General features: G+C 45.9%; 1 protein-coding gene across 1 annotated transcript in view; it reads right to left on the bottom strand.

The window, feature by feature from the left end:
* LOC119440359 (mucin-4-like) overlaps window positions 1–27282 on the bottom strand; it is an 86260-nt gene that overhangs the window by 44914 nt on the left and 14064 nt on the right. The window contains 11 exon segments of the mRNA XM_049662880.1: window positions 2847–3026; window positions 6736–6977; window positions 9045–9191; window positions 10802–11029; window positions 16505–16634; window positions 16636–16734; window positions 18104–18519; window positions 19048–19242; window positions 20016–20224; window positions 23642–23716; window positions 27131–27230. Coding sequence (XP_049518837.1) covers window positions 2847–3026; window positions 6736–6977; window positions 9045–9191; window positions 10802–11029; window positions 16505–16634; window positions 16636–16734; window positions 18104–18519; window positions 19048–19242; window positions 20016–20224; window positions 23642–23716; window positions 27131–27230 — 2021 coding nt within the window.

The following is a 27282-nucleotide window of genomic DNA, read 5'->3' as shown; positions in this document are numbered from 1 at the left end:
GCTAGGGATAGCTACTTCGATGTTCGCTACCAAGCTTCTCGCAGTTCAGTGCCATGTTTTTCACTGAAACAATTTGCCAGTGCTAGCAATGGCGCAGACTCCGTCTTTGTAATCCTCGCCAATGGCTTCGATGCATGGAAAGCACAGCACGTTGCATAATACCGGTTCTCTAAAGCCAGCTTCGCCTCAATACTGCAGTGTTATGCAGTGAAGAATGCCAAGAGTGGGAAGCAGCAATTGTCACGGGACATGGTAGGTATGTTTCCCTTAATTATACAGGCATGTATCCACCGTTTCCTATCATAGTATGAGCACCGATACGCCTCATAGGTGTACTGGCAAGCCTTTAGAGCTATTTCGGAGGTGCCTGTGGCGATATGAGCCCTTGGGGACAGTAAAAGGCATTCATTAATTTTTTCGGACGTTTTCGCAGCTGCCCTAGGGAGTCCGAAAAATTGGACGTTGAATATAATATATTTCTTTGGTTCTAATGCTCCATTTGTGTTTTTACTAAACGGTTCATAACATACTATGTAATGACAGAAACTTGCAAACTTTCAGAATACTGGGATGTAAACATCGGTTTATTTTAATTGTGATCCCGACTATTCATTATTCGAAAACTATTCAAAATGTATTCGATATGTGATTCAATTTCTGTGTGACACTATTCGATTCATATTCGTTTCGGGCCCAAAAACAACTATTCAAAGATCTCTACTACTCGTGGATCAGTGATCAAATCTCATGCTGCGCAGTCTGCACTTTAGTTTGTTGCGCAGATTGGCCTTACGATAATCCACTTGTCGCAATTACGAGAAAGCCCTCCTGTACTTCGGAGGAAAACTGAAAAGCAATACCTTCGTACAATAAGACATTGCCATAAAACACAGCTCCAGCATTAAACTGAGAGCCTCATTGATATTCAGTAGAACATATAACGACAGAGGGAAAAAAGCACTTCATTCTATTCAACAGAAGTTCAATTGATAAAAACAAAATACTTTCCGGACCTTCATGTACTAGAATTGATGTGTAATCAAAGTTGGCATACTAATTTGGAGTTTCCTTTAAGGGTAGACTGTACTGTATATCTCGAATTCTGTGTACCAAAGTTCATTGCTTAATTGTTACATTCTTGTTCCAGCAGTCTTTTCTTGCAAAAGATTTGTAAGCATTAGATTTTGTGATATTTTTTTTTTATATTGAATATTCAATTTGAAATCACTGACTCGGTATTTGCACACCCCTCCTTCTAGGGTTTTCGATGTACATTGTACAGCAAAATCATGCCATACAGTGGAAGCTCGCTGATACAATTCTGCATACCGTAAAAACCCGCGTATAATACGAAGTTTTATCTAAATTTTACCGTGTAAAATTTCTGCCTCGTATTATATGAGGATCCCAAAGTTTTCAGAGTAAAATTTGCAGTTTCGGGTTCGTTTTTGCTCACTGCTATCATCCTCAAGACTCGTAGTGGAGTATGTGTCATCTTGTGGTGGCGTCGGTAGGCTGCTGCTGCTTTCAACGGGCGCCATTTTGACCACGCTAAGAATCGGCACGTTCGCTAGTCTATCTCGCACGATGTTGGGACCGCGAAAGTAGTACCCAGCTGCCTTTAAAAGGAAAGTTATTTTAGCTGCCGAGGCCATCGGAAACTGCGCCATAGGGCGACACTTCGGCGTCACCGAGGGCAGCATTCACGGTTCGGATGACATCCCAGTTGCAAAGTTGCAACGGCGGCGGATAAGTGCATTTGGCCTTGGCAACGACGTCGCTTCGTGGGCAGTGGCTCCCCTCGCCATCCCTCTCAACTCCCTCGTAGCTCCCCCCGCCTTCGACTAGCTCCGCGCGCGCCCGCCCCTGCTCCCGTCGGCGCGGCGCCAACTTAGCCCTTTCCCTGAAGTTTCGTTTTCTGCCGTTGTCAGTTGGCCGAGACGTCGGCTCGTACAAGCATGTTCCGGCGCGACGGTGAAACGGCGAACCTTGCTATTTGAGAGTGAAATTGCCGCTGCGCAATTTTTTTTTTCGTTTTCTTTTTCTCCGCGTGGCGTTGAGGGGTCTATCCTACGCTTTTGCTCTATGGCGGTGTCGGAGCAATGCCGGTCAGAGGCGCCGCCGCGTGATTTGGAGTGCTGCTGAAGGCATTGTCGGTGCGCCGTATGTTCGAATTAACCGTTGCAAATGCTTTCGCGTTCGAATTACCGGGCGTTTTCGCCCGTAGCAATACACATAACTTTGACGGGACCACAGTGTCAGTTCGAATTAAGCGTGTTCGAATTAATGTGATTAAATTGTCAACGCTTTCTGTGGGTTTTCCTTGCTCGCATTATATGCGGGTGAAAACTTTTTTTTTCGTTACTGCTATCCCCAAATAACACCTCGTATTATATGCGGGTCCGTATTATACGCGGGTTTTACGGTAATATGTTTTTTGGGATAATGCATTTTTTTTCTTTTATACAATTTTTTTTCCGTATATATGATTATTTTCAGGTAATACGATTTTTGGTGATACATTTTATTTTCCGATTCCCGTGAAGATTGTATCAACGAGATTCCACGTATATGATTTGCGCTTTTATCAAGTAGACAGCTGTTGAAGGTTGGTTTTGGTGTGCATTCCCTTCCTTGGACCTTTGTCACACTAAGGATTGTTTTGTTTTTGGTTATTTCCTCATATGCCAACACATTCAAGCTACTCGTGTCACTGTACTGCACCAGCTATGGTTGCTGTGTGGAGAGCAATACCGTCATACAAATCAGCTTTACAATGACATTCCGGACTTTCATTTTTGGATTAAAAATGTGTTACGCCAAGTAAAACAAAAAACACCTGTCACCTTTCTCACGGGCACGGACAGACGTGGCACAGTCTTCACAGTGGTCTCTCTGGACACCCTTACAACAGGTGCGATGCAGGGCTGGGGAACGGGAACTGACGTCTTGACAACCGTCACAGTGCCACATGCCCCAACACTGGTTTTGGGTCGGTCTTGCCTTTGAAGATATGTAACGGAGTCCTGCAAAGAAAGCCAATAGTATTCAGACATTAGACCATGACACAGCAAAAAAAAAAGAGCTTTAAAAGAGTCTGCAACACACCAGAAAAAGCTTGTTGGGGGTCACCGATAGCATCGTCACGATGCAGTGATCTCGTGCTCTTTGTGCAACGGAGGAGACATCAGTCTGCAGCACTATGATCAATGTTTAAAAATGTAATGTGCGATTAATGCTTGGACTATATTGCGAGCACTGCGGAAAAACTATGACATTACATTTTACAGCAATTTTAACTATTGCCTAATTATCATGAAAGTCACGTTGAAAGTTGTTCTAACCATGGAAACAACACGATCAACTCACCAAACACATGGTGCGCCAACTTATGCTTCGCGGGAGGTACCACAAAAACATCATCAACAAGCAGAGTAGGCTTGGCAACCATGGCACACCAACTACCGCCATTTGGCATCAATGCCCTGCTGCTATTGGGCGCCCCAGTTCTACCATCACTGGAAAGTTAAATGCGACATCAGAGCCGCAAAACTTTTAACTCTCATCTTGCTTGTATTTTGAAGTTTCTGCAGCCAATAGATTGGGTTAGTGTGTGTTAAATTTCGTAATTCCTTTTGCGCTTGCTTCTTTCACATGCTGAGAATGCATCTAGAGCAAAAATGGTGGTCTTAAAATATTGCTGCAGAGGCCTTTTACAGCATTAAAAGGACAGTAAGAGCAAACACTGAACCAATATGGACTGTTACATTACTCTCCCTAGAAACCTTGCAACATTTCTTCTGTGTAAAGTTGAAGTACCTCCCTGCACATCACCTCTAGCTTGCACATGTTGAGGGCTATCTTCCAACCTCTATTCTTGGGAAGTGGAGGTGATCTTGTACCCAGCTCAATCCGCAAGCAACATATCCTAGTGGGCACGACCTGCTAGGCATAGGTGTCAATGAAACACGTCTTTGAGCTGGGGTGGGCCTAGCTAGGCGGGCTTAACCTTCTGTAACATGGGCCTGAAGGCCCTGTGGCCCAGTACCTGAAAGCCCTGTGAAGTGCCAAAGGTGCTCTGCCCCCACGTAAGCAGCTGCAGATGCTCGCCATCTGCTGTGGCTGTGTCCAGGGCCAAAAGCCACAAGAGGGAAAGTGCTTCGAGGTGCCGGGTTACGGACAGACCAACCCACAGACTGTGAACGGCTAATTATGGGCAATAAGCTCCCCAGGCCACTCATGCAGCTTCTTCAAAAGGAGGGCTGCAAGTAGGCATTTATTTAGCCATAATATACTGTATGGCAAACTTTGCGATGGAAACAAACAAGCGTGTCTGGCAACGTTTCTATTGGCCAGGCCTTCCACACTCCGTCCGCCGCTACGTTGCCACTTGTGAATTGTGCCAACTTCACAAAATACCCCTGCTACTACCTGCTGGTCACCTTCAGCCAATCCACATACCCACGGAACCATTCTTTCGCGTTGTATTAGACCTTCTTGGCCCTTTTCCCACATCCACCTTGGGAAACAAATGGATAGCAGTGGCTACTGATTATGCTACTCGCTAATTACCCGAGCTCTGCTGACCAGTTGTGCAACTGATGTCGTGGACTTCTTGTTACGTGACATCATAATGTTTCACGGCGCTCCTGTTCGATTGACCAAACTGAACACTCCTTACCATCCCCAGACCATCGGCCTCACGGAACGCTTGAACTGCACTCTCACAGACATGCTCGTTTTGTATTGTTTCACCGGACTAGTGTGATTGGGACCTTGCTCTTCCCTACGTAACTTTTGCGCATAATTCCTCCTGTCATGACACAGCTAGATTTTCACCTTTCTACCTCTCGACACTATGCTCCCACCACCTGCCACCTTCACTAGCGAGTACGCACGTGACGTCATTGCGCGGGTTGGCCACGCCCGTCAGCTTGCCCGCGCTCGGCTTACAGCATCCCAAACCAACCAGAGGCGTCGCTATGATGCTTCGCCCTGCAAAGCGACTTTTTCTCCTGGTGCACTTGTGCTTCTCTGGTCCCCTTCCCACCGTGTGAGCCTCTCCGAAAAGCTTTCCCGGTACACAGGTCCATACTGTGTGCTGCGACAAGTGGCACCTGTTACCTACGAGATTGCCCCTGTCAGTTCCGACACGTTGTCTCTCCTTCCATCCACTGACATCGTTCACTATCAAGGCTCAATCTGCCATTGTGCTTACGATGACTCCTTTTAGAGCTCCGGGACGGTGCCAGGGACAATGCTACGGACGAGTTGCTTCAATGACCAGTAGCAAGCCTGTTATGACTGAAAGGACGAAGAGGATGACGTTTTAACTTGGCATGGGCTGTTCATTCTGGGCAGAGCTACATGCATATGCACTTGTAAATATACCTGTATATAGTCATTCCCATGCATCTTTATACATAACAGAGCTCCTCAGAAGACAACTATGCCACACAATGGCAGGTAAGGCTGGTTAACACGAGGCTAGCTTCACCAGACCAAATGCGACATGAGGGTCCCTACTTCTAACACAGTTGCCGGTAAAAAAGACAAGATGTGAGCAAAGGCACACTGCACTGCACTCTCCATATGAAAGCATGAGTTTTCCAATAAGAGAGAAGATACATATGACCACCTGCCAAGATGGCAGCCTCCCTGCCTAATAATGGGTCAAATGGTCTCTGCTAGGCAGTTAGGTGTATTCATGAGCAAATGAGAAAAACAGGGTTCTTTGAGGTCCAAATGGCACAGATAATGCATTATTCCGGCTCGAACGGCATCAGCAACTAGGCCTGTCAGGCACTTGCATTTTCCAGCCACTTGTAAGAGAAGTGTTGGGCTAAGCTGTTGTAACCTTCGTTCACTTAGCAGAAGGATTCGTGTGGGTCTGAAAGATTTCCTGTGTTTTAGTTTTTCACCAGAGGAAAAATTGGTAATGCCTTGCTTCCTTCCTCATTATTGCTCTATTGTAGCTTTGCAACTGGAATTTGACAAGGAATTGGCCGTCTGGTGCAGTCACCAGCAGCACATGTATTATACGACCATGCCATGTCAGATGAGTAGCATGTGCTTGCTCAGATCAAAGAATTTGAATCAATCACAGCCATGGCGGCAGAAATATGCAACAACGCTAGCTAAAGTAGTACCAGTGACCCCCCTTTCTTGTGTTGCGAAGTGTAGCCACATGGCAAAATCAGTGCCTTGGCAAGCTTGCAAACATGAAAGGACCTGCATGCACCCATCACATGTGTGGACATCACGTGCTGCAGCGTATGTATTTTGACTTGTGCTCTCCTGATACTCAGAATTACGTAAACCTGTGCACTTGGACAGCCCATGTATGGGGTCTTGATTGCATGCCTCTTTTAAAGCTTAGCTAACCAGAAGAAGGTGCACTAGCTCAACACCACATGGGTGAACATTACCTCATGACTGTTTTTCACAGAGACCTGTACTAAGCCAGGAAAATCAAGCAGGACTGGCATATTGTAGCGATTCCTTCCTCTCAATTTTATGCCACTGTTATCACCCACTGTTCACGGACGGCTAATGCCTCTAATAACGCGGGCAGAGCGCCACTCTGACCACTGACGAAGCCCAACAAGGAATGACAATTGGATAGAATCGTTACATTATAACGGCCCAGGTGCACAGATATTTAAGCATGTCAAAGAAAAGTCTGAAATGAATGCCACAGTAAAAGGACTTCTAACTCAAGGCGATGTAACGCACTGTAGACCGGTTGAGATGAGATGATGACGATGATGCCATTCCAGGCTGAGCTTGAGGCCACACCTGGGCCTTGTGCACGACAATCACGTTAGGCTTTGCGCCTGAGCCCAGTGTGGGTCGCAGCCCTGTGGGACTTGGGCGCTGGCTCAAACCTGACGTGCCGGGGGTCACTGTTCGGCTCAGAGTTCGAACTACACCAGGCTGCGATGTCGTGATCACATTCACTACCCGGGTCTGATTGCCTGTGGGTGAAACAAAAGACCACTTGGTTAGCAGTGTGCAACGAGTTGCAACATCTAAAACGTCTGCATTAACTCGGACGGCAGTTGTATGAAAATACTGATGCCTGAGGAGGTGCTATGGGGAGATTTATTCAGACTTTTGAATATTCTGAAGTAGCACTAAAGCCCAAAATTCTGAAGTCGTGCTTAGCTGACAGATTAATGTTCCCAAATAACAAACTTGCCACTTTTGTCGGCAACAGAGCTTCGGTAAACAAGAAAATGATGGAAGTGCATGAAGAGGCATCTCCAAATTAGAATGTCAGAAGTGCCGAACCAGCTCCCACTGATGTAAATCGTTCTAGCTACAATTCATCAAAAGTAGCCGACTGATAATACAAAGCAAAATATGACACACTGGAACACACACACACATCAATTTTATTGAATTTTTCAATAGAAGAATTCAAGGATGCTAATCTTCACACCACACTCTATGTGGAAATGTGTTACTCTCTTTGCACTGTTCTCTGAATCCCCAAGGGCTATAGAGTCCACAGAACATGGCCTCTGAAATAGCTGGCACAGCACAGAAATGCTATGCTGCATCCATGTGCCAGGTGATGCATCTTCCTCTGCTTCTTTTTATTTTAACTTTTTTTTTTCTTTTTCTGACAGCATACAGGTGTCTATTAACTGAAGATCATGCTGCAGGCCTTTATTACAAGTTGGAGCTCCAGTGAACACTTGAATACTAATAATGCATTCTCCCTGAGAAAGCCAGGTGTATAGCAAAGCCGTTGGATTTATTTTTTAATATTTATTAACGATTTGCTAAATGGCATTACAGTCCCAGTGAGATTATTCATAGATGACTGTGCTTTATTTAACAAGGTAGACACTCTTCAGGATCAATTAGAATCACAAACAGTCCCAGTGAGATTATTCGCAAATTACTGTGCTTTATTTAACAAGGTAGACACTCTTCAGGATCAATTATAATTACAAACTAATCTGCAGAAAATTTGGGGATGGCGTAACAAATAGCAAATGATGCTTAGCCGAATGGAATCAATTTTTATGTCTATTACGAGAAAAAAAATGACCCGCCATTATTAGTATAATATTGGGGATAGTAAACTTAAAGATGGCAATTGAACACAAATATTTAGGTCTACTTTTCACTTCAGATCTCAAGTGTAACATACACCTTGATGTAGTATGTAACCAGGCTAACAGAGCCCTATGGAGTCGAAGAGGTAATTTGAGTAGTATGACAACCAAAATAAAAAGCATGCCCTATAGGATACCTACAAGGCCTACTAGAGTATGTGAAGATAGCTTGGCATCCATACACAGTAACAAATCGCCAACAACTAGACAGCGTCCAGTGCCTAGCCTCCCGGTTTATCTTTAACAAATATTGCCACTTGCACTATCCTACAGATGTTTGCAGGTCAACAAATCTAGTTACGCTGGAACTGAGAACAATGTTCAAGAGACTAAAATTTCTCTTCCTAGTAATTCACAATGAACCTCAAAATCAATGCACCAAAGTTTCTTAAATTTCAGCCAAATGAGCGTTCAAGACATCGGCATAGTATGTATACGGCACCACTCACATGAAATGATGCCTATGAGCTATTTCCCCAGGGTAATCCGAGAAAGGAACTGCTTCCAGACTCAGTCGTAAAATCTTCTACCAATTAATTTTTAACGTTGCTTGAATCATTTATTTATTTCAATGGTGCAATTTTATAATTTACTGTTTATTGTGTACTATTATTCACAGTGTGCTATCTTGTCCCAAATATTAATGTGGGGGGGGAAAAAAAGAAAAACAAAACAAAATAAAACAAAATTTTTTAAACACACGTGCCCTACTTTGCCTATACTGCTATGTTCATGCTTTGTTATGTTAACTTATGTTTTACATGAAAGTGAAACATTGTCTTTTGTTTTTGTATTACCACTCCTGTAATGGCCCTTTCAGGGGCTAACGGTATCAACAAACAAACAAACAAACAAAAAAAACAAACAAACAAGCAAACACGCAAGCAGCAAGCAAAGAAGCACCACGCAGCCTACTTGTAATGGAGACTGTGGAAACCCGTGGTGCCATGTTGAGGGAGGTGGAGGAGGAAGAGGAGGTTGCACTGGAGGAGCCAGGGCCCGACTTGGTCACAAGCTTGGTGCCAGAGATGGGCAGCTGGCTTTGAGCAATTATCTTCACTGCTGCAACAACAGGATAAGGCAGGGAAATGGAGTTGCCAGTTCATTGAGAAATCGAAGGAACTTCTGCAGCTATCAGCAGCTACACATTAGTGACTGCAAAAGAGACTGCCACCAGCATCCCTCAACTTTTTCGCAAATGGCTGAGCTGTCCTGTCTTTTGCATAAAGGGCTACTGGAACGCTTTTTGAAAATGGTAACAGAAAAATGCTTGCCATCTGTAGACAATGCTGTTGCGAACATGTGAACTAAATATTATTCCACTGCTTGGAGCAATAAAGCTCAAATCCCACGTAATAGATTGCTCGCTCTCTCCTGCCGCTTTCTAAACCCTTGCACTTTTAGTATTTAAAAATGGGCAAGATCAGCAGATGTCCCACGAAGCACAAAGGCCATGGACACCAACCTTTGGGCATGCGCATGCACATCCTTCCACATTTTCTAGGAAACAGGGAAGTGGCAGTTGTTAATGTATCCTGAGCATCCTGTGACTGCTCCTTTGTCAATTTCAGGCCCCTTTGATATGTATCAGCCTCGAAGGATTACCATAAGCGCACTATGGACAGAAGAAAAGAAAGAAAAGAGCAATAAGCAGGGAATTGCTATTGCTATTTCATTGCTATTGCCCTGCTGAAAGGAAATGATGAGCAGAAGGGGAATGAAAAAGTAATCATCAAACTTTTCATATCTCCATTAGTACTAGATCCTTTACAAAAATTTCTGCAATATATTTGTTGTAAGGCATCACACTCATCCCAGTGTGTTGCACAGGTTTCAAGAAAACGTGATCCAGGGCCCCTTTAACTTGTTTGGCAAAAGCTGTACTGATCCCTTTTTAACTTTTAAGCAGAGAAGGTGGGCTCCATCCCATCCTTCCAAGGGGGGAGGAAACAGGGTTCTTGAAGCCCAGTAATAAAGTGGACAGTGTCAGCATTGAGTGCAATGAAGGCAGCTGTTTGTTGCAAAACTAACATCTCTACTCGGCAGTGGAAGTTGGGGCCAGGAAAAGTCGGCAAATGCGCAACTTTCTTCTCTTTCCATACGAGGAGTTATACTCTTATTTGCTTTTGCATATTCTCTCATGTCATTTTTCAACACAGCACTATAGTGGAGCCAAGACCTTTGATCTTGCACCCTGATACAGAAGTAAACCACATTCACAAGAGTTTGCGAAATTCGCATGTCCACAAAGACGAAATCGACAAGAATGGCAACGCATCCACTGCTTTCTTTTATGTTTCACAGTGGTCTGACGACAATTCAAATTGTGCCAAAGACCACTATATAAAGAACGAGTAGAATTTTTTCCCATTTTAGTTTTTAATTTTCACCTATACTGTGGTTGATACAGCAGCCTGACTACCCAAGCATTCATGAGTAAATGAAAAAAATTTCCTTCATAAATGCTCAAATTATTAAACCAACTCAGATTTTGCGCAGCAGCCATTTTATCTGCAAAACACAGTGAGGTGAAAAAAGTTTTAGGGTGAAGATATGGTGTCACCGACCCTTCGAGTGCTCAACAACAAACACACTTTTTCGTCTGTTCCAACCGACGTCGTCTGCACCCAGGCCACCAGCAGGTGGCGGATGGCAAAAGGTCAGCCACTCACTGCCTTCCTGGCGATACTGCATGATGGCCCCCTTGGGTACCGAGATGGTAGCCTTGCCGTACGAGGGCGATGGGCAGGGCAGCTGCGGAGGACCACCGCCCATTGAAGGAGGCACGGGTGTAGGGACGCGAGGCACCCTGACAGGCAGCCTGGGGTTCACCGTCACCGCCCGTGGCCGCAAGCGCACCACACCAGGCTCGCTTGTCACCGACACAGATGCTGACGGCACTGCAGCAGCATTGGAAAGCGTTATAGTAGACTTTACCACACAGATGTGTTCTAATTCTGGCCAGCATTGAAGCTGAAGCCAATCTACTATGACTGCTAAGAACACAGTTTTTTCGAACACGTCTTTGTAATATGATGCCGCCTTGCTTTGACAAACAAACTGGGAAAAGAACGCTACAATTTAAAGGTATTCAAATATAAAATTTCCAATTTCGAAGCGAATTCGAATAATGAAAACCAAGTGCAAACTGATTTGAATATTTTTTGAACATTTTTCGAATACGAATATTATTGGTTTTGCAAAAACGCAAGTTTTTTTCACCAACGATAAATACGAAAAAAGAAAGCAAGTTTATTGCACAGCAAATAACATATACAGGAAAATTGTGCTTTGTGGTCAACGAAATTCTCTACTACAGCACTTTTGCTTGACAGTATCATAACTGCAATAATTTAATGTTATCATGAAGGAAGGATAGCTGCTCAACATATTCTGGGAGTAGCAACCATGAAGGAAGGATAGCTGCTCGACATATTCGAGGAGTAGCGACCATTCTCCCGCATGTCACAATTCTTTCAGACACAGAAAATTGCTGCTCACTGAACACACTAGTGTCTGGTATCGGCAGGCGTCTCTTCGCAAGCCGAGTCAACAGTAAGCACTATGCTTACACCACCACTCACACGGATCTTTTTGGTTCAGAAGTTCATCATGCTCTGTGTGGATGCGCGACTCACATGCGTACCCTGATGTTTTCCCCGTATGGCTCCCGTCTCCTGTAATCCGGCTTCGCCACGTAGCTTTACGGCGGCGGAGTTGCAGCGTACTACAAGAGATGGCGCTATTCTTGCGCTGCTGACGCCACCTGACGGCGGAGGGTTACGTGGGCGCAAAAGAGAGAAGGCTGTTCGTCTTCGGGTTGGGGTCGGTAAATGATGCGGACGTCCCACGCGTGCGCTGATCCACGCTTCGTGAGACCGTCACACGTGGCTAGGAGCAGGGCACCGGTATGGACGAACACGGATCGTTCGAACATGCCACCGTTCTTGTGACCGTACACATGAATGACTAGGCGATGGTGTCATAGCATGGGGCGAACACATTCGCTCACTATCCGATCGCAGTGAGTCGAACTTCCTTGATCTGTCGCGCACCCATGTGAATGTTCAATGCATAGTAATTCGGCTAGCGTGCATTAGTGTATAAAAGGTTCAATAAATGCCCTTTTGATTGTTTGCGCTACAGTGTTGTCGTTCCTTTGTCCCAAGAGTACGTGCGGGAACCCACATCTGGCGCCCAACGTGGGGCCTCTTGGGGCATCCGATGATAATTTTGACAGTTTTGCTCGGTTCGAGACAACCTTTGTTTCAACCGAAGCGTAGTCCTAATGTGGATTTTGATCGCTGGTGTCGGCGGCGTGCTTTCTTCAGCGAGGCGACGGTTGCTGTAGCCTGTTTGAACTTTTCAACATGCTAAGCCTTTTCGCGATTGTTTTGAAGTACACTCGTCAGTACAAGAGCCACGTGGTCTGCATTCTGGGAAAGCGAGGCCTAGTGCCCACGGAGCATTGGCAAGCCTGAGGCGAGTGAGTACGGAAGCCTTGTAGGTAGTCCGAATTTCTTATGTAAATAGCTTCTTCTATCTCTTTGACTTCGGAAATCGCGGCTCAGGGAGCCGGGTGGCCGCGGGCCACGGATGCCGCTACGGGCTGTCTGGTATTGCGGTCTGGCACCGGGCACTCCGACACCGTCCGGGACGGTGGGCGCCGTCAACTCGGATGCTGTGTGCACCGAGCGGGGTAGGACCACCTCACAGAGCTAACGTCTCCTCGCGGCTGCCTGTTTTTGTGCCTATTTTAGGTGGTGTTTTTGGATGCCGGTTGTTGTCAGGGTAGCGACGCATTAAGCCTAAGGCTTTACAAAGCCGCCTGTCGCACGTTGAGGGACACAACCTGGTAGACCATGGTGCTGAGGTGTCGCACTTTGCTTCCCTCATTCTAGTTAGCCTCGCACGAATTGAAATTACTCGTTCGACTCAAGAAAGCAAGCTTTGTTCACGTGAACTTAGCATCTGAAATGCCGCGCGAAATTTTGCTAGCTGCATTGAACATCGTACCACGTGGGCGATGTGCATGCCAAATTCCTCTCCCTTGCACTACTTTAGTGTTTGTCGAGTGCGTTGAGTGTACGCAGGGTGAGCGGAGTCACCCTTGGTTTGCTGTCACCTGCACTTCGTCTGCGCTGCTGCCCCGGACTACAATTGAGCTACCCCAGGCAATGGAGATGCCTGTGGCCAGTTCGGCGCAGTGACTTCAGCGGCCCGCTGTGTCCGACTCGCAACCCTCCGCGACTGGGAAAAGAGCCGGCAGTCACTAACGGCTACTGCGACTCTCGCCAGCAGGGCGCGTTGGCGCGAGCAGCGCTTGCTCCTGCCGACTTCTGCATCACCGTTTCCGGAGTCCTGGGCTGGAGTCGTGCCGTCGAATCTGCAGAGCTGGTGCTGTGACCAACGGACCCCAGCGGTGAACCCCAGAGACAATGTCGGGTCGCATGTTACGGAAAGAGCATGAACATTTCCTCGGTGCGGCCACTGCTGCATGTACTACTTTCTCATATATTGCTGAAATGTAGCAGGATGTAGCAGGGTTTATCTCTCGGCGCAGTTCGGCACATTTGGCGCATCGGTAGCATCACTGGAATTGGAATGAGACTTAAGATGGCCGCTGTCTATTTTGATGCCTATTTAGCCACCTATGGCAAGTATTGAAAGACACCCACAAACTCGTGCAATGGCCACACAGTTTTGCAATGCAAGGCAAAAAGACGAGAAGGAAACACATGCTCAATGGCTTCTGCACTGGTTCCACATGCCATGCCATGAATAATTGTCATCGCCAAATTTTTCAACCTTCCATTCTCAGAAGAGCAGATCTTGTTACGAATACAGTCAATGACCGGTAGTGTCGTTGACTGTACAGCATTGATTGTACAACTAACAACATTGACGTTAGGTCTGCTTGCGGAGGCGTGGAAGGTGGTAACGCAAGACATTCTTCACAAATGTTTTCAGCATGCGGGCTTCACACTGAGACGGCGATCAACAACAGCGAGCCCGATCAGTCCCCTTCCGTGGACACTGTGATCAACAACCTGCGCACCCACTGGACTTTCAATCCCCACCAAGATCACTTTTCAACGTTTCGTCGACGCTGACAACGAGTGCGACCTCTGTGCAGAGTTGCCGGATTCAGACGACTACGACATTGAAAATGAAGAGCCAGCGCCTGCGCTACTGACTAGCTCCAAGTTGACGCAAGCATTGATGACGCTGCCATCAGTGTACATAGCTGACATGACTCTAGCCGAAATTGAAGCAAACTTCATCCATGCAAGTGGAATGCTGTACAAAAGTGAATCAACAAATTTTTCAAGCCACTAGTGGAGTCATATGCAGCATTGAAGACCCCACTCAATGATACCGCCCGCTACTTTGACGGCACACGTTGTCAGGACATGCATTGTTTATTCATGAATATAGATGGGCTTCAATAAATACTTGTATTAAGAATAGAAATGCAGGTACACAGAAATACAGTTGAATCTCATTAATTCGAACACGCTTAATTCGAACTGCCGGTTTATTCGAACCAACGCTCTGGTCCCGTCAAAATTATGTGTATTTCAGTGGGCGAAAATGCTCAGTAATTCGAACACGAAAGCATTTGCGACGGTTAATTCGAACATACCGCAGACGGACAATGCTCTCAGAAGCGCGCCAAATAACGCGGCGGCACCGCCACGCGGCGGCACCGCCATAACGCGGCGGCACCGCCATAAAGCAAAAGCTTAGAGAGACCCCTTCATGCAGCGGGAGAGGCCCAGTCCGGCCAACGAACTGCCCACACCGGCAAACGCTCGCTTCCTGATAACAGCAGAAAACGAAACTTCAAGGAGCGGCCTAAGCTGGCGCCGGGAAGGCTGGACCGGCGGCATCGGCACCCACGCCGGCAAACGCTCGCTTCCTGATAACGGCAGAAAACGAAACTTCAAGGAGCGGGCTAATCTGCGCCGAGCCAGCGGGCGCGCACGGAGACAGTCGATGGTGAGGGAGCTGCGAGGGAGTTGAGAGAGGGCGAGGGGAGCCACCGAAGCGGCGGCACTGTAGCGGCGGAGTTGCCAAGGCCAAATCCGCTTTCCTGCCGCCCTCCTCCCTCACCTTCGGCGATCTCCGCACGCGCGCACCCGTCGCCATGTCCTAGCCGTCCGCTCCCTGAAGTTTCGTTTTCTGCCATTATCGGGAACCGAGCGTTGGCCGGCGTGGGCACAACTCGCTATGCGCTTGCGCGCCGCGAAATTTCACGACTCGCACCGTTAGTTCATCTTGCTATGGTGCTCGAATATTTCAAAAATGTGGCCTTCCATTAATTCGACCTTCTTTTAATTCGAACAAATTTTCGGGCCCCTTCGAGTTCGAATTATCGAGATTCGACTGTAGAAACATTCTGATTTGGCAATTCGGTAGTAGTGCGCATCGGAGGACTCATCGCTCAACTCATTTGCAGCAGAGCAACCAGCGCACACGCCCATAGCGTAATCGAACCGTGTATGCGAGCGCATGCAAGAAAACTCTATGGTTGTGCAGCCATCACAAAAAAAACAAGTCAGAAACTTGCAGTAACGTTCCATCGCCAACAAGTGGCAATCGCTTTTCTCGAGCCAAGTCTCAAGAAAAGAACGCAGGCATGGCAGCATCGTTTGTATACGGCAGCATCGTTTGTATATACCAGCACCTGCCTGGGAACAGATGTAATCGCACCTCTGTGAGCAACAGACGAGCAAGCATCTAGTGGTGACCTTTTGAGAGATTATAAACCAGATAGATTTCAATGAAAACAACAGAAACAGCCCATGAGACGAAACCAAAACTGCGTGCCCTCGTATGCACCGATGTGCGAGCCAACCGTCTGCGCACGAGATTTTGCCGATTTTGTGCCTGTGCGCGTAGAACAAGAACGAAAAATAGTACGCACTAACCATTTGGTAGGCAATGAGCGACTACGACTTAAGCGGTCAGCCAATACATGAGGTTCAATGGGGGCTGGGTGGGGGAATCTTCACGACTACGTTTAAACCGCAATTACACATTAAGCGGGTACGTATTAACGAGGCTTGACCGTACTGGCGTTGTGGTTTTAGTGCGAAGTTCAAGAAGGGGAGCTAATCTAAAAAAGACCAAGTGGTCTCAGCAATGCAGATACTCAAATTGATTAACAGTGGCCGAGCAAGCAAAATTTGATTCCGGACTGAACAATTCATCATGGGCACTTGTCTTTGCACTGATGATGTCAAGTCCCTTGGTCAAAAAGTTGGCTCCAGGCTCATGCTCCTAATGGCTTCATTTATTTTGCAATAGACTGCACAATTGTAGACTACACTATGGCGTAATTGTGATAGTGAAAATCGCAAGCCATGCACCTGGAGCGGTGACAATAGATGCAACACTGGTGAAAGCAGCAGGCGCAGAGCAGGAGGGATGACTGGCTGAAGAGGCTTGTAGGCCCATGACCATGGGTGCCTTGCCCTGGTGTACGAGTGGTGTCGTGCCCTGGCGCCGCAACCGTCTTCACCACAGGCACACTCAGAGGGGGCTGCAGCAGGTTTGAAGACATGGGGCCGGGTGCTGCTGTTGTGGACACCAGGATCACCTGCAGAGTAAGCACGAGCATAGTCTGCACTTACAAGGCACATTTATGTCTGTGTTCTTTATACCCTACGAGTTTGTTCTCTCGATAACTGGGAAGAGAAAGGCAGGAATCATGGTCTAGGAATATGCACTCAGTGGTTGATACCAATTATTGTACGCACTTAGCCCTCCCCAATATTGTGGGGCATTGATCATTGGAGGGAGAAATTGACCTCTCTGCCGCTAAGGGAGAATACTCCCCGATGACGACATCACGCATTTGTCATCACTCATACATGATGGTGACCTCATGCATCACGGTCTCATGGAATTCTCTATGGAGAAAGGCGACTGTCTCTTTGGAAGCTGCAAAAAGAAGTACTCCATGGCAGGAGAGGAATAAAATGCTGAACCTTGTTAACTCCAGCTGCTCAGAGAGAGCATGTGAGGCTGCTGCTTTCGCGTTGATTGAGAGGAGGTTTGTCAGAAACAACATTATGCATAATTTCTTCATTTATCTCAAAGGACGACCCATGTGTGAAACCCATTTACATTCAAAAGTACAGTGGCCCAAAGGAAGATGGAGACGAAGTGATCAGCAGTGTTGGAACATGTGGTTGGAGCCAACATGTCACTTCCGACAGACAAGTCCCTTTGTCAAAACATTGGCTCCAGCCTGCCGAGACATCCATTGTTTGACCAGTGCTGATCCCTTATTGTTTATTCCTGCTGTACTTTCCTACACCACAGGTTCCCGGATGTGTTTCTACAGATACCAGGCATACCAAAATGGCATTCTGGTGTTCTGCAGGGGTCGACCAATTAATGTATGCATTCTCCCTCCCCCTTCATCCAGTTCTGCAGCTCTTGCACACTGCTTCCCTCTGCCATAATGTAAGTTCCGTGAGCAGGCTTTCTTGGCTATGAACAGGAATTTTGTGCTGCAGTGAGAAACCAGGTCACTTACCACAACCCCAGCTCATGTACACACCATTTCCAAGGCAAGTTGTCGCATAGTTTATTCAGAAAAGTTTGATTAGTTTTGCAAAATTATTAGCACAATGAAGATGAAGAAAGCCATTTCCTAAGCTAGCTACTCCTCTCAAAGGTTGAATAACTGAGAGAGTTCTTTTGCAGAGTTCTTGCTGCGGCAGCAAGTATACTTGCCCAATGCATGCAACAAACACGACAGTAAACAATAGTGACCAGAAAAGCAGCTGGTCTCTCAGATTTGCCGTCCAAAACTGTCCAGGACTACCCCAGACACTGTGTGCGCAACGCTCTTTGGCTGAAAGCATCACTTCAGGCAGTCCAGGATGACAAATCGAAGAGCCCCATTGAGATAACAAAAGGGGCATCAGCTCCGAAGTAAAGAGACACTTATGGCCCACCTTTTGAGAGCATGCTGGCACAGTGGTTGTCCTTTGCGATGGTGTCATTGGAACTCTGAGCTGTGTAGTGGACACCGGTGGAAAGTTAACCACCTTCGTTGTTATGCCGGGCGAGGCAGCTGCAGCGGCACCAGGAAGCGATGTTGGGACCACCACCTTTGTCACAACAGGACCGTTGCTGGTAACTCGTGCGAGTGGGGCGGCGATGGGGGCAGGTGCAGGAGTAGCCGGTGCAGGGGTGGCCACGGGAGTAGCTGCAGTGACAGCAGTGGCGGGGGCAGTGGTAGAAGCAGGCTTAGGCACAGCCACTGAAGCAGTTGCATTGCCAGCTGGTGGTGTTGGCAGGCAGTCCAAGCTCAGGGAGCGCTTCCTCTTGCGCATGGCATTGTCCTCATCTGCTTGAGAAACATCTGGGACTGCTGAAAATAAAAAGGAAGTACAGAAGAACCCCGTTATATAGTCTTCCTTCCAGAACCAAGCAAAATGCTTACTCAGAGCTTTCTACAGCAGGAACTTTACCGAACGCGTGGTCACTCCGATCCCTTAATTCGACCAACAAAATGGCCCCTAGGCTGGGTAAACTTAAAAGGCTTATTACTGTCAGCCGATCAACGGATGGTGTATAGTCCATTCCATATAGAGCAGGCGATGCCACAAAAGGTAGAGGGACTTCTCTCACTGCTCACATTAGCGACCAAACAATAGTAGCAACTAACAAACAATACTAAACGTAACAACTGCAAGGATAATTAGATCACAAAGTTAACAAAAGGTGGTGGCAGTGAGCAGATAGGGAAGACAGTGAGAATTTAAACTGTAGGAAAAAGATACCTGGTTAAGCAGGAGAAGTTGTATGCACGAAATAATGAGTGAGCTCGGCAGCTGCAAACGTCAAAATCAGCCACGCGGTGTTACCAAGGCCCCGGCTGGGAGACCAAGAGCACAGTACTCACTCGGCAGAGGCTCTGTCTTCACAACAGCTGGGTTCGGCGCTTTTGCCACCGAACCAGTGGTGGTCGGTGGTGTCCACGCTGCGCTGGGAGGCACAACTGCCGCAGCCTGCAATGGTCGGGGTGACGTCGTTGGACCGTTGAGCCCCGAACATGATGGCGTGGCTGCGCTGGGGCCGTTTCCAGTAACTGTGAGACAAGATAAGAGGCACAGGAATGTTTCGAGGAAAGCTTGCACTGTCTCACCTTTCGACACTCTGTGGTCTACTGCGTAACATCTGAGCACCAGCTTTATTAGAAGTTTCAGTGTGCTTGATACTGCCTTTTGCCTACAAATTAGAATCCGCATTTATTGTTTGATGTTGTATAGTACTACCAGCCTCGATATAAATGCAGGTGATTCCTCAAGACCTTGTTTAACCCTTTAATCCTCAGAATAATTCTGAAACGACATGCAAAATTTTCCAATTTTTTTATGTAGCCATGAAGTTTTCTTTGTTATTCTGATTCTGAAAATATCTTACTTGATTCTTGATACTTGTTTAGATGTTTTTTCCAGACTTCTACTGCCCTTGAATGTTCGCTACAAAAGCTATCAGGTGTCCCCTCCTCCACCAGACGGATTTTGTAGCCTTATCGTGGGGGTGATCACGCAATCATGCACACAGGTGTGCCTGACTGCAGATCACATTGTGTCACACGTGCATGTACAATGAGCATGGTGCAAGTTCCTGCAACTCTTTATGAACTTGTCATCATTTCTTAGATAACAATTCTTACCCAAGCATGATGAATGTCTTTTGCATCACCACATATATTCTCGCCTATGAACTTAGCCCACAATGACTGGCCTGAACTGATAGGTGCTCAAGACTATATATGTGGTGAATTAGTCACGTGTTAGCAAAACAGCTGTCCAGATTTTCAGGCCCTGCTCACTTTGCCCCACGGCCGGCACTCACCGTGAAGCAACTCCTTTTCAAGGGAAGCAGTGACACCGGAAGCAGTGGGAGCAGCAGTGGCACTCTTGGCTGCCTGAGCATTTGCCACGCTGTTAGCCACGTTGTTGGCCAGTGCGCTGAAAGCTGTCTGAGGCACTATCCGAGGCATCAGTGGCACCAGCCGTCGGCCTTCAATGGCCCAGTTGGATGACGTGTTGGGGCCCACAATGCTGCACAGAATTAGGTGATTTATTCACTCGTCTTCTCTGTAAAAGCTTGACAAACCCTATCTCGGGCCAGCTTACTGACAAGGCATCATGCCTGTGAACAACCACAGAACAAACTAGTATTAAAGCAGGTGCACTCAGATAATGTGCTTTATGAAGCATATGTTGACATTACGAGCAACAATTCGCACTTCCTTGTACAGATTATCTTTCACCTTCATTTGGACGATCACCAGTTCTGCCATCAGTTGGACAAAAGTACAACATGTACATGTGAACTTGGAAAAAATTCCATTTACCGTGTTTGGGCGGTACATACCCGAGGACAAGGCATTGAATCGCCATAGACATTAACATCCTCTTGCTATCTGTCTTGGTGTTACCCTTTACGGCACAAGAGTTTTCTACAATTACTAGAAGGAATTCTGGCGCTGCGATCATTCATCCGCCATGGAATGATGGGTAGTACATGGATTTGTCTGATCTTTGTGTTTGGTGCTACAGGCGTTCTTGTGGCTTCGTTTATTACACTTTATCTGGACCTAAATTGGCCAGAATCTCAAAGCATTTTATACTGTTTTTAATGCAGCATGTGATAAGACTCTGCAAGCATGCCTAATCACTGCTAACTGCAGGGGTTGCATTTGTCCGTCGGTGGCGTAATGGGTTCAGACACCATTCAGATGCTTTTTCCCGCAAGTGGAGGAAATGACCCTAAAAGAAAATTATGTCTGTTGCAGGGCAGCTTCAAGAGGCAGGGTCAACAGCCAAGCTTCCTGGGCCAATTTTCATAAGGCGCCACTCCTAAGCAATAGATCTGCTTGCGTCTATAGCGCCTGCATGACCCATGAACATTTGGTTATGAACTTCTGCAACCACGTCAAAATCAATATACCGCCCTAGTTCCGAATATCTAAACCTGTACGCTGTTACATATGAGGGGCGTCACCAAGACAGAAACTAACAAACAGTCACACCATGTTGAAAACTTACTAAAGGCTGCTACTGTGGAAGCACTGCCCAACATCAACACGTACTAAGTGATCCGAATATCTAGCCGTTATTGAAGCCGAATTCAGTCAACAATTAGGGCTGAAAATATATTTTTTAATGTCTCTTAAGTCTTATAAAAAAGTAGCAATAGAAACAATGTAAGATATTTGGAATGAATATATTGAATCTTGTCTGAAATATTGTCGGTATTCCTGAAGTCATCATTATGTCCTCAAATATCTTGTACACCTAATGCTTATACTAGTGTGACAGATGTGCCATACAAAGCCTTTGAGATACTAGTTGCAATCATTCCCTGAAGACAAAAAACAAAACAAAAAAACACCGCTGCTGAACGAAGTTGCCAACTACACTTGAAGTAAATCAGTTATTTCACATCTTGATATCGACACAACTAACGTTAAACAGAGACAAGCCTCGATAAGTTCAACATCAACAGCAGTCAATGACTGCCAAGCGTGCATGCTCAAAAAACTATGCAAAAAATGTAAAGTGATGACTTGCAGTGTATCAAGCAGCAGCATGGCTGACGCTTCACAATGGGCTCCAACATGAGCCAATGCTTAAAAACTTGTAGAGACACTTTCAACTGTTATCATTTGCTATTACTCTGCAAGCTTGCATGATGTAAGCTCCAAGTCCTTCTTCTGAGATGCGTAACCTTCCACTTGAAGCATCGTGCTTACTGTTGTTACAAAGAATCATCACTTGTGCTTGTTAATTTTCCCGTATCTTGCTCCGTGCCCCCTGTGGCAGTTGGCCTATTTGTCTTCTTTGCACATTTAGGACAGCCTCTTCACATTCCAGTGTGCACTGCCTTGGTCGCTTTGCAAAGCGTTTGGTCCCATTATCACATGCACAAACTCAATCACCCGATTGTGCAATCGACTATAGAACCAGCCTCTGAATTGAAATGGTCTGGCTTCACAGGCACCTTGGTTTATTTAGTGCGCATTTTGCAGCAACCCACCCATGAGTCCTATGGACCCATGCCTTTTTGTCTATCTCCTGTGCCGTCCTGTCATGTCTGCAAAATTACGCAGCGCATCAGAAATTACTTGAAAAAAATTATCTTTCAAGAGAAGGAAACTTTTGAATACACTCAAATGGCCACTAAACCACATGGCTGACATTTTGTTCGGCAAGTAGGCACTTTTCATCAGACAGGTGGGAGCAGCCACTAATTAAATTAATTAAATTGCGGGGTTTCACGTGCCAAAACCACAACCTGATTATGAGGCACGGCATAGTGGGGGCCTTTGGATTAATTTTGACCACCCAGGCTTCTTTCAGTTGCAATTAAATCCAAGTACACGGGTATTTTTGCATTTCGTGACCATCGAAATGCAGACACCGCGGCCGGGATCAAACCCGTGACCTCGAGCTAAGCAGCGCAACGCCGTAGGCCCTGTGCTACCGTGGTGGGTGAAAGCACCTCCTCTCTGGACTGTGGTGCCCGAGTACGAAACACACATGCTGCCACTTCTGCAGTTCTTTTATAACGAGAGCAACAAGGGAGCAATGCAGCTGCAACAAAGTTTAACAGCAGTCTCAAGGGCATTACGGCGACGCCTAGTAAGCTCTAGTTGGAAAATGGTTTATAGAAGGTCTTTTTATGCAATAAAGAAGCAAACTGCTAGCACCAGTTCATAGAAATGCTATTTACGATCAAGAATTCACTCAGAGAAAAAAGAATATTAATTTCGAAATATTTTTTGTGAACATCATTTTAATGTTACATCAAAGCAGCCATGAATGTGGCTATATAACAGCTACCAGTATAGATACATAGCAATTCATCTTGCTTTCTTTTTCAGAATATCTGAGACAAAAACCCAGTCTTTACTACAGTTAAATTTCATTTACGCAAGGCCAAAAAAAGGTACTAAAGCACCGGATACATTATAGATAGTGAGTGAAATCCATGTATATGTGGCCATGACAGGTAAAATCATAGGTCTGTAAGAGTCAATGTGATGAATGTCACAAGTTAGTGGTTGACCGTTCAACCATCTTGAAACCCATTCCGTAGATGTGCTGGCCTGTTTATTCATATACAACTGCAATTTAATGACGCCATAGCAATGGCACTTGTGAAATCATATAGTTTTAGTGGGGAATCAGCAGAGTTCTCATTTTGAAAGAGAGCTCTCTTTGAAAAGCTGGTATCATTTGGTTCTTGAGGTGACAACTAAATTTACAAAGTGGAACCACATTACCACTACACTGTCTTCCAAGTAATGGCTACGCTCTGCAGCAAAAGGTACTGGGCACCGCAAATACAAAGCATATGCAACACTAGAGATCCCTTCAAGCAAAACAGGAGCAATTCGGTACAATTTGGTACCTTTCATAGAAAAGATTCAAAAGAGTAAAAATAGAGATACGCAACAGGAATACCCTTACCGTTCCGCAATGGTGTTCAGCCGCTCATCATTCACGGCCCTCCGTATCTCCGCACGATGCCGTTCTAGTGATATGCTGCAGATACCAAGCAAAGTACACATGTACTGATGGTGAATCCATCATCAGGCTTACAACTAGACAATCTCATGTGCAAGACGAGCTCTGAATTAACACTTAAAGGAGCACTAAAGGCAAATATTAGGTCAAGCGAAAGTCACAGATTAAAGCTCGAGAACGTCTAAAGCATCAATATTATTGAGAACAGAGCTTTAATAATTGAGAACGATCTGAGACTTCACCGGGACATTCAAATGAATTTAATTTAATTTAATTCTGGGGTATTGCATTTCAAAACCATGATTTGAATATTTGGCACGCTGTAGTGGGGGACTCCGGATTAATTTTGACCACTCGGGGATCTTTAACATGCCTCCAATGCACGGGACATGGGCATTTTTGCATTTTGTCCTCATTGAAATGCGGCCGCGGCGGCCGGGATTTGATCCTGTGATCGCAGGCTTCGCAGCTCAACACCACAGCCGCTAAGCTACTGCGGCGAGTTTGGGACATTCAATTACTAGCCCAATGACGCATAGGCTCCTCACTAAAATTCTGTCGCCAGTACACAACGACTCATAATATAACAAGATCATTGCACTGCACTACAAGAAGGAAGAAAATACTACTTGTGTACGCTATTCGATTGTTAGAAAAAATAACTTTTTGGCGTAACCCTTGACAACGACATCGGCGGTGGAAAAGCTTTGTTATTTCTAGACTTTTCAGTAGTTTTGTTATCACGTAGTACTGCGCTGGCTTAGCTGGCTCACGAAACTCACAAAAACTGCATGTAGCCGAGAATGAGGCCCATCGTCACAAGCGTCAAAGACCGTGCTTATGATAAGATGCGCACTTTCCCTGCATCTATTGCACTGTTGGCTCTGTCTTGGTTCGATTTCTGGCTGCGCTTTTGCATTTTGTGCAAGAAACCATAGTACCAGCTGTCAGGCGCCGATGTGCGATGATGACATATGCAACGTCACGACTCCCCACTCAGGAGCAGGCGATTTGAATTGCGATAGGTATGCGGACCGTCCAGATGCAATTTTTTCTTAAACTAAATCTTTTCCTGGCACGAAAACAGCACTGCAAGGTTTCTGAAATGGAATTTTAAAAGTCCACGTTGATTTAATATTTGCCTTTAGTGTCTCTTTAAATGTGTACACAAGGCTCAATGGTTTTGAACTACTATAATGTCTAGAACATACACATGCAGCCATACAATAGAAGCAGCTGTCAAACTTAGTATATTGTTAGATTTGGGGTGTCGTGGTCTTGGAGTCAGGCGTCAGAGGGTCGTGCTCTAGCTTACAGTATCAGTGCATCTCGAATTGGGTAGCTAGCTTACACTACCAGGTCGTCACATGGAGGCTAAGGTGGCCCATACCTACGTCTCAACTTTCTTGAGAAGAGTTCATTCTTCAAGATGAGTACGTCGTCGGAAGGTTGGAGAAACTAAATAGGGGGTTTATTTGCATAGAACAAGCAAACTTAGTTACAGGTAAAGACAAACTCATACTTGCAGGACTCGCTAGCACCACACATGTTACATCGTAGCACGCAGCTACATCGTTCTCGGAGTATTTCTACATGATGACTGAGCACACTAAATCATTCTGGGGGGCACCCACACTAGCATGCAATATGGCTCTTCAAATAACCTCCATCTTCCCTAAATCCCTTGCTAGGGAAACAGTTTGTGTCCTTATCAGCCAATCCGGAGGTCATGTAGACGTCAGAAAACTTCGCCTCTGAGGATGTAAGAGTCCACACTATGCACAGGCCCCACTTCTAAGAGGATCATGGAAAGGGCGGAAGCAAGCACACCATACTCTTCATCCCAGCGATGACAGGAAGAGGCGAACAACATAAGCTACCAGAAGGAAAGCTGCTCCCCGAAATTCCCAACTGCTTCTTGACTGGCTTGATGGGTTGCCACCACGCACAACAATTGGCGTCAGTAATCGGCAACCTCTAGGATGAGGTCGGCTTGGGCAACTTGCTGAACAAGCACACACCCCTTCTTCGGCAATTAGCCCACACCTTGAATATTCAGCATGTGCCTCCAAAAACGGCTTCACAGTGATCTCACGGGCAAGTCACTTAGGTAGAATGGAAATGCGCCCTCTTGTAGGAATGCTAAATTTGTCAGCATCTCAGTGTTAGACTCAGTGGAATATCGTTTCACGTCGAATACCACAATGACCCCAGCCTCCACTCTTTGGCGAGTATGCAAACATAACATTATTGCTAGCAATATTTAAAGATACATATGAACTTTTTGTAAAAATCACATGTTGACTGGTGATAGCGTTAAAAAATATCAGTTAATTCACTTTTTTCACGACGCCTTTGTTACTGGCACAGATACAATAAAAAGCAAGAAGGGTGCAATTCCCAACCGCCTCCTAGTGTCGTCACACATCAAAAGCTCAAATCCAGACCATTGTAATAACAAAGACGCAACCGCCACCTGTGCCAGCATTACCAGATTAGTTTGTCACTCTGCAAGCTGTGTCTTGATATGTCATGAAAATGTGACACCTTTCTGTCGCCTGCAACGCCCATCTGGAATACCCATCGCACGTGCACCATGGCATACATGGCAGAACGCAATAGAAGGAAGTTATTCATATCATGGCCTCCGAGATCACAAACAGCCAGTCAAGCCTGAGCAAAGTGGACCTGTTCGCTTATCCAACCCTGACAGTTCAGGACAACAAACCTCAAGAAGCCCAGTCACACACAATCTTAAAGGCCATGTCGCATGTGTTCTTTACTGTGTTCTATTTCGGGACGCATGCTGTTGATCTTTCTTGCCACACGTGTGTGGCAGGAAATAAAGAAGGGCGAGGTCCAGTATAGTGATTATACAAATAAACGATAATAACTATAACTAGATAAGATGGTTAGCACCAGAAGATTTTCTTCTTTTCTTTCTCGTGTGTCAGGAGCTAGGCATGCGAAGGACGAGGGAAAAAAGTAAATTCAATTCTAAACATACTTTGCCTTACTTAACGGGGCCCTAAACACTGAATAATCAAGCGCAGTACGTAGAGCATGAGTTATTGTTCACATGTTATGAATATTAATACAAAATAAAGAAGTGCACTTTATTTGATGCCAATAAGATGCTTCAAGATGCTGTAGGTCAGCCGCATTTCAGAATTCTTGCAGAAAAATTTGCAGAAAAGAGTGCTTTGTGAATGCTAGCATAAAACACATTTTTGTGCTCCAAGTGATCTGGGGCTTCTTTAGGTGATTGGAAGGCTGTTACACCACAGACAACTCTGAATATAATGCGATCAGCTAGCTGCCAATTGCAATTATATGAAAGAGACATGTACCAGGATTAATCTGCGACCACCATGTCAAATAACTAGTACTACAATTTGATTTCTACCGCTGCATTCACGAATGCCACCTTACCAAAGAATATTGCTCAGTTCTTGCAGCGTCTTTTTCTTGTCCTTGGTCAGCTCCCCTTGGGCCCGGAAGGCTGACACCACAGCAGCATATGCCTCCAATTCTGGTTCAGGGCGTCCCATAAACACACACACATAAACATGAACTTACAGGCA

Source organism: Dermacentor silvarum, chromosome 2, assembly GCF_013339745.2.
Source record: "Dermacentor silvarum isolate Dsil-2018 chromosome 2, BIME_Dsil_1.4, whole genome shotgun sequence".
Taxonomy (NCBI): Eukaryota; Metazoa; Arthropoda; class Arachnida; order Ixodida; family Ixodidae; genus Dermacentor; species Dermacentor silvarum.
This window is presented reverse-complemented; position numbering and strand designations above follow the sequence as displayed.